The sequence below is a fragment of the Limulus polyphemus genome, unplaced genomic scaffold, assembly GCF_000517525.1.
Source record: "Limulus polyphemus unplaced genomic scaffold, Limulus_polyphemus-2.1.2 Scaffold669, whole genome shotgun sequence".
NCBI classification, from domain to species: Eukaryota; Metazoa; Arthropoda; class Merostomata; order Xiphosura; family Limulidae; genus Limulus; species Limulus polyphemus.
Window position 1 is genome coordinate 252,390 of NW_013666279.1, and position 8,255 is coordinate 260,644.

General features: G+C 33.0%; 1 protein-coding gene across 1 annotated transcript in view; it reads left to right on the top strand.

The window, feature by feature from the left end:
- The window catches only part of LOC111085863 (Down syndrome cell adhesion molecule homolog), a 113,827-nt gene that overhangs the window by 77,210 nt on the left and 28,362 nt on the right, over positions 1–8,255 (top strand). Inside the window, exons 8-10 of the mRNA XM_022386408.1 lie at positions 976–1,121; positions 4,437–4,571; positions 7,806–7,973. Coding sequence (XP_022242116.1) covers positions 976–1,121; positions 4,437–4,571; positions 7,806–7,973 — 449 coding nt within the window. The remainder of the gene's footprint in view (positions 1–975; positions 1,122–4,436; positions 4,572–7,805; positions 7,974–8,255) is intronic.

An 8,255-nucleotide genomic window follows, 5' to 3' on the forward strand; every position in this document is an offset into this window, starting at 1 on the left:
CCTCAGATTGTGAGTCGAGCGTCTTATCCACCTGGCCATGCCGGGCTCTTGTATATATAAGCCGCCAAGAAGTGACGGCGATAATGTGTAATTGAACTGCAGCCAGAGATAGATACGGACAGTTGAGTCGAGCACGTGAGGCGTTCGTTGTGAATTATAGCGTTTGTTATGGAAATTAAGTGTATTGCAAAGTTGTATTCAGAAATAATAAACCAGTTTTATTTAAGAAATGACTTGTATCGCTAAAGTTTCATCGGAAAGAATTTATACGGGAAACAAACTAACGACCAGAGACGTAACAATACATATATACGTGCAGCTTGTGTTAAGTCTCTAATAGGCATGTATTAGTCGTTTTAGTTTCAACGTGATATTTTAACCTGTAATTAAAATTATTTTAGCTTCAAAAACAAAAATATTTGACACACGAAAAAATGTTCTTAGATTTTCATTTATCCTGTTAAAAAAAAAAAGAACAAAATCTGTGAATTTAACGATATCTTCTGCTAGTTTTCCGTACAAATCAAGAAATAGTTGTAAACAATTACAGGAAGTTTAAAAATAATTTTAGAGTTTTAAGCAGAATGGATATAAAATAGACGATATGTTTGTGGTTTTGTAGTTAATTGTAAACGGTTTTTTTACAACTTTATGAAATAATGTTTTTCTGTTAATATTGAATTTCAATACGAAAAGATTAACGTCATGATCAGTTACAGTTCTTCAATCAGCATATTCTTCCTTTAGAATAATAAAATGTTAACCCTTACTTGTAGCATTGAAAACGTTTCGAAATAGAACAGCCTTAATACAGCTTAGGGTCATATGCAATATTTGAATTCAAAATGTCATTCATATGTTATTTCTTACAAACGATTAGTCATGGGTTTGTAAGCAGTTAATTAGTTATAAGTTACGCAAATTACTGGATAACGTTGTTTAAGCCTCTTTTTTTGATATTTCCGATACGTTAAGGTTAACAGTATTAGAAGTTCCACATTCGAATCAACTGTCGACCCTGAGAATCATGAGGACGACCAGAAACGACTCGGGAATTTATTCTTGTCTTGCACGTAATGATTATGGAGAAGACGTGATGAAGTTTCAAATGTCGATACAAGGTAATCAAACTTAGTAAATAAAAGGTGCAGTTATAACTCTTGTAAACACTTTGCTTTCAAAACTGTGCTGTTTATAGTTAATACAGTGGCTTAAAAACCTTAAATATTCCTTAGCTTTATCGTTCCAGTATCAGAAACTTCTATATATATACATTACCCCATTATTGTGAGCGCCACCTAGAATTCCGACTGAATAAAAAAACAAAAGTTACCCTATTCTCAGAGGTTAAACGATCCTATGTTTCATAGGAATTCGCATGCAACTTCTGACGAAACCAAGTGAAGATGCTAACAATTAATTCATGATTGGAAATGTTATTCCCCTTGCTCATAACCTTTCACTCTGTTTATAATTCAGTTTTACATCTGATGAAAATGATGTGTATAATAATTCTGTCTTTACAGTAAAATATGGAAGGATAGAAACTCTCTAGTCCATTGTGAATCTTAGTTGGTTAAATCATTGTTTTCTGATGAAACCTCTGAAAAAGACGTGTTCATATTTGTAGGTATGCTTCTACACATGCCTTCTTGAATTTGGTGAAACTCAAAGTAAAGACTAGTAGTACAGTAGTAGTTCATGAAATAGATTAAACCAAGAAATGGATGTTGAAGATTAAAGAACCGCATACTTCAAAGGATTTGAAAAGTTGTATAGTTGCTTCGAGAGTTTAAGTGATCCTTTCTTCCCAGAGGAATTCGTGTATCAAATCTATCCTGTTTCCTCTATTTGTAAGAAAAGATGTACTTGTCAAACTGGCCATATATGAAGACTTCGTGCCATTCTGTGATACAAGTACGTGAAGGTTTCCAATACAATGACCACAAGTAAATAATTACATACCGGTTCATCAGAACTTTTATTTCAATAAATTGATTTTCATAATACTATTATTTATTATTTTTTAACTACTCCTATTATATTGTTTCGACAATTCACTTATCAATAATTACACAAAGGGTAAATAGAATAAAGATTTCGATATCTTTATCGTTATTAAACGTTACCCAAGTACATCCTTCGGTATCGGAAAAAAAAATGTAACAGTCAGTCAAATCTTTAACATAGAATGTTAGCTAAAATCTTAGCTTATTCGATTATTTTCAAACGAGGGAACATTCCCTGCAATCTGATAGCTTAAACATAATCTCACTAACTGTCCCATCGCTAAATAGCGTAATGGCTTTTGGCGATCGAAAGTCACGTCCTAGCGTTTCGCAATCTAGAGAGCATTGTATCAACGTTTTGACACATAATTAAATTTGAGGGAGGGCTGGTTGAGATTCTGATGGGTAAAAATAGAGGGAAAAAGAGCGACAGGCAGGAAGAAACTCACTTGGCTCTGATGACATTAGAAAATGGATTAGAGATGAGAAGCTTGAATTTGGACTGTTGGTGCAGGCAACGAAGAATAGAGAACAGTGTACAACCATAATCTCGACCCTCAGACTTGGGAACGACATCATGATTTATTGATACGGTGTCCAGGAATTTAGTGACCCTGTTTATCATTGCTTTTCTAGAAACCACAAACCTAATTTTTAGTATTTTAAAAAAAGTTCTTGCAATGTTTCGTAAGTTAAAAGTCAGTAAATATGATTACGTATTAATGTAATCTAGCATGTTCAAGAAAAATGCATGAAACATATACTTAAATATCAAAAGGTAATTAAGCTAAAGGTTAGTTTTGTTCGTTTTTGTTTACACAAGAGGCGATATATTAGTATGGAGAGTTTAGAGTTTTGTACCAAAACTAAATTGGATATTATAATAGGTCAGAGGTTGATTATTTGAATATTATAATGAGTCTGGAGGCAATTGTTTATACATTATAAATGAGCGTAAAATAAATTATTTTATTATTATAAGTAAGCCTGAGTTTAATTATATATATTGTTATAAATAAGCCTGAGTTGGATTATATATATGTATATTGTAAATTAGTCTGAGGTTAATTATGTTTATACTGTGAGTCTGAAATCAAATGTTTAGATATTATAAATGAGCCCGAGGTTAATTATGTTTATACTGTGAATCTGAAATCAAATGTTTAGATATTATAAATGAGCCTGAGGTTAATTATGTTTATACTGTGAATCTGAAATCAAATGTTTAGATATTATAAATGAGCCTTTGATTTCAGACTTACAGTATAAACATAATTAACCTCATGTTTAGATATTATAAATGAGCCTGAGGTTATTTATTTGGATATTATAAATGAGTGCGAGGTAATTTATTCGGATATTATAATTTATGTTGAATAAGTAGGGAAATTGTTACATTGGTAGTATAAAAAACTTGAAGTGGATACTATCATTTACACATTCAGGAGAAGGTCATTAAAGTAAAACATTTTTTAAAGAAACAAGCGTTATTATTCAAATTTCAAAAAATAAATATACACTTAATAGGCACATAATATATATATAAAAGTACATTACTGTCTGTATTTCCAAATAAAAAATGCCAGAAAATATCATTAGTTACTTCTGAAAGAATAGGATAATGTTTGTAACATATATGTTTTCTAGCACCGTTATCGTTCTGTGTAATTAAAATAGCAGCAAAATAAAAACACGTGTATTAGAAATATTTGAAATAGTACCCATACTTCTGTCATAGAAATATTTGAAATAGTACCCACAATTCTGTATTAGAAATATTTGAAATAGTACCCATACTTCTGTCATAGAAATATTTGAAATAGTACCCATACTTCTGTCATAGAAATATTTGAAATAGTACCCATACTTCTGTCATAGAAATATTTGAAATAGTACCCACAATTCTGTATTAGAAATATTTGAAATAGTACCCATACTTCTGTCTTAGAAATATTTGAAATAGTACCCACAATTCTGTATTAGAAATATTTGAAATAGTACTCATACATGACAGAAGTATGGGTACTATTTCAAATATTTCTAATACAGAAGTATGGGTACTATTTCAAATATTTCTAAGACAGAAGTATGGGTACTATTTCAAATATTTCTAAGACAGTTTAGAAATATTTGAAATAGTACCCATAATTCTGTATTAGAAATATTTGAAATAGTACCCACAATTCTGTATTAGAAATATTTGAAATAGTACCCATACTTCTGTATTAGAAATATTTGAAATAGTACCCACAATTCTGTATTAGAAATATTTGAAATAGTACCCGCAATTCTGTATTAGAAATATTTGAAATAGTACCCACAATTCTGTATTAGAAATATTTGAAATAGTACCCACACTTCTGTATTAGAAATAGTACCCATATATATATACGAGATACGAAATAACTTGTACGTGTATTTTATCAGAGGCACCCGGTCCAGTATCTAACATTTCTGTCACCAACGTGACGGGAAGAACTATTTCTCTTGCCTGGGTGGAACCATACAACGGAAATAGCGACATCTCTTGGTACTTAATAAAATATCGGAAAAAAAATGTTGGTAAGGGTTTTTCGTATTTCTAGTTATAAATAAATAGTATTATCATTTCTATCAGTATTTTTTTATCCTTGCTAGCGTCTAAAACTGATGTATTTTATTTGCCTGCTTAGATATTATTATCAAAGGGTTTATTCTTTTAATGTCAGGGTAATTATAAACTGGTACATGGAACAAGTAGGTTGTTTGGTTCAGAAGCGTCGTGATTGTTCCTTTCCCAGAATTCTCACACAATCCAAAATATGAATTTTTCACAAGAGTTTCCATTGTATTTGTATGTAAATAAATGGAATATTTTCCTCTAGAACTTGTCTAATCGGCAGGTGTTGCTGACTTTGTTGCTCTCCATCTGGCCAATTCTAAATTATGATTGGCTAGGCCTAAACCTTCTGGTCTGGCCGTTTGGCTCATGTACCAGATAAGGTGCCATTCAGGCTGAAAATGTAGATGTAGTTGTGGTGAAATATTAAATAGGGCCAAAACGGGAAGAACGAATTAGCCCTTGAAACCCGTTTTTTAGCGTTATAAGTCTTCAGACTTACCGCTGAGCCACTGTAGACTAGCCTGGAAAGGATTTTAAGTATTTGGTAGATACTCTTAACCATCGGGCGCTATAATAAAGTGACAAATATATTTTAAATAAAACTGCCCTTAGTTCCTCCACTAAAACTGGCAAGGCAAAGTCTGATGGTTAGCATGTAGGGACTATTGATACGGACTCACATGGTTCGCGTCTCGTTGCCGCGAAGTTTGGGTCAGGGAGGGGGGTGCGCTATGTAAACAGTTAAATCTCATTATTTGGTCAGACAAGAGTACCCCAAGAATTAATGATGCATGCTATTGACTAGCTGTCTTCCCTCTAATCTATCAGTTCATAAGCAGTAATAGCTATACCCATATAACAGAGAAGTCAACCTAGACTTGTGCGTTTTCAAAGTATACAGGGGTTCAAATGACAAGTTAAATAAAATAAATGTTCTCACTACTGATTGGTTTCGACTGTTACCTGTCACTCTACCCGTTGTAAGTCAGATTACTATTCCCCCACGTAATAAGCTTACTTGTTACTTGAAGCTAAAAAAATAATAATATTGCAGCTGTTGTATAACTTTCTGGCAGAGCTGTACAATGTCTGTCTGCGCAAACTCATTCTTAATTTTGAACTGACAGACAAAATGGAAGCCAACTAGTCAACAATAGTCACCACCAATTCTCGGGCTGCTTTTGTCTGATCGAAAGTAGGACTTAACCGCCACGTTTATAATGCAATCACAGCCCTAAAGTACAGAGTTTGTTTTAGCGGTAACAGGTCACGAATCACCGGGGTCACAGTTCGCGCACCGTAACCTCTAATCCTGGCCTGTTCATAATAGTAAGCCGCAACCACAACACTGAAAAGAATAAGGCATATTTCAAGCTGTAAAATAAGAAAAACCGTTAACCAAAGCACTTTTGGAAGATAGGTCTTTCTTCTCTCTCCAGAAAGTATACTTGCCAAAAATGCATGGGTTATCGCGGTTGGTATTTTGTGATGCATCCAATTTTCAATTCTGCGTAATTTCTTTGTGGCATGCACTAAATCAGCGGATACGCCCTCTAAATAGTTTTGTTGATTTAATCAATCAACTACAGAAAAGTATATATGATTTTATTCATATCTCGATGATACAGCATTAACTATTTGACAGAATCAATTCAAGCTGAACCAGTAACTTTTTGTGTCAGAAAGGCGCGTAACTGTCTTACCCAGGTTAAGTTACTTATTTCTGATAAGTTTCAATATAAAGACAGGTTCAATCACTTCTCACTCCAGCAAAATAGTAATTAAACTATAAAATAAAATAAAAACAATCCAATATGTTTATAACATATCACTTGTTTGATTTTAAGTCGGCGAGAGATATTTTTGTAAGGTGATTATACCAAACATTTTTTTTTTATATATAACTTACAATAGACTATAGTGTTTAAAAATTATGTTTATATATGTGAAAAGTAAAAAGAAAAGGCACCAAGATGAGAGCGTGTCTCAAATGATGTTGATGGCACGATTTGTTGGAAGTTTTAACCCTCTTTGATCAACAACTCAGGGGTTGAAGAATTGGATTGCGGATGGGTAGCTTTTGAATTTGGACAAATATTCCTTTGATCCCGACATGTACGTGAACAACGTTTCTTATTACTACAGGAAGGAAAGTGTAAATGAGAATGCATACAACGCTAAAATCCGGGTTTGATTCCACCACACTGAACACAGCCGATAGCCTAATGTGACTTTGCTCTAAAAATCCAAACAGATGTCGATATATGTACAGGAGTGGGTGCAAATATTCATCTAGCTGTTCTACATAAATATTGGCAATGTTCAACATGTGATCTTTCAAGTATTTATACAGCTTATTAACAAAGGCCTTTAACATTCTAATATGAATATTATAGTTCAAATGCCGTATATGAGCCCGTTGTTACAATAACAAATATACATTTATTCGATGACGAGGAACCCACTTTGAGACTAATAATGGCTGGAGACATTATTAGTCATCATCAGGTACCTGATGATGACAAAACCTTGTCGAAACGTTGTACATTTGCTTCTTACAATAAAATCACATATCTAACAGCAAGAAACCCACACAATCCTACCTTAGGCCTACATTTCCTCTAACCGATGGTAGTACTCTTGAAGTTAAGACGTCATAGCACATGGTAAGTGCTGGAAAACGTTATCAGAGTAAGGCTTTAGAACTCGTGTAAAACAAATTTTTCATTAGCGAGACCAGGTTGTTATCAGATATTATACAAAATGCACCATTATTAGTTGTAATACCGTGGCTATGTGAGAAAAATTAAGTTTTTAAAGTCAAACTAAACGTTTTTTATATAAGTCAGTTTTAAGCACCTTAAGCAGCTTGTTTTAAAACTATTTCAATATTTGAAAGGTACTACTAATAATGTTGAGTTTATGTTTTGTTAACATAATAATTTAGTTTGAAACATTCTAAAGATGAGCTCAATGTGGTATTTTGGGTTAAATTTAAATAAAACTAATAATATGTAGTATTTCTAAAAGAGAAGGTTAATAAAGCGATTGAATTATGGGGCAAAAATGAAGGCAGTCCAATTAACTAATTCTTAGTGATGATAATTTTGAAATTTATGACTTTATAAGTATATTTGCAATTATTCCTATAAGTTAGGCTGTTTGGGTATCAACTTGTCAAATCACACGTTTAGGGCAACAACAGAAGTGGTTAGGCAACAAGACTGTGGATGGGTCTGAACGAGCAGCTGTCATTAGTGGCTTAGAGCCAGCAACAAGTTACTTATTGAGCATTACTGCAAATAATTCGGTTGCTTGGAGTACACAGAGCAAATGGATCGAGGTGGACACTGAAGAGGAAGGTAAGAGAAACGTTATTTAAAGTTCTCAAACAAAACACCTGAAGACGAAGCATTTAGTACCATGTTTTTTCTCGTGTGTGTGTGTGTCACGTCAAGTTTTCGATTGTTTGGAGTATTCAGAGAAATGGATCAAGGTTGGTAGTGAAGAGAAAGGTTAGTTTTAAAACTAAATTGATAGAGTCCTATTTTCTGGGTTTTGATGAATGATTTGGTTATGAGCGTTCATTTTATTTATTCAGGTTAGTTTTAAAACTAAATTGATAGAGTCCTATTTTTTGGGTC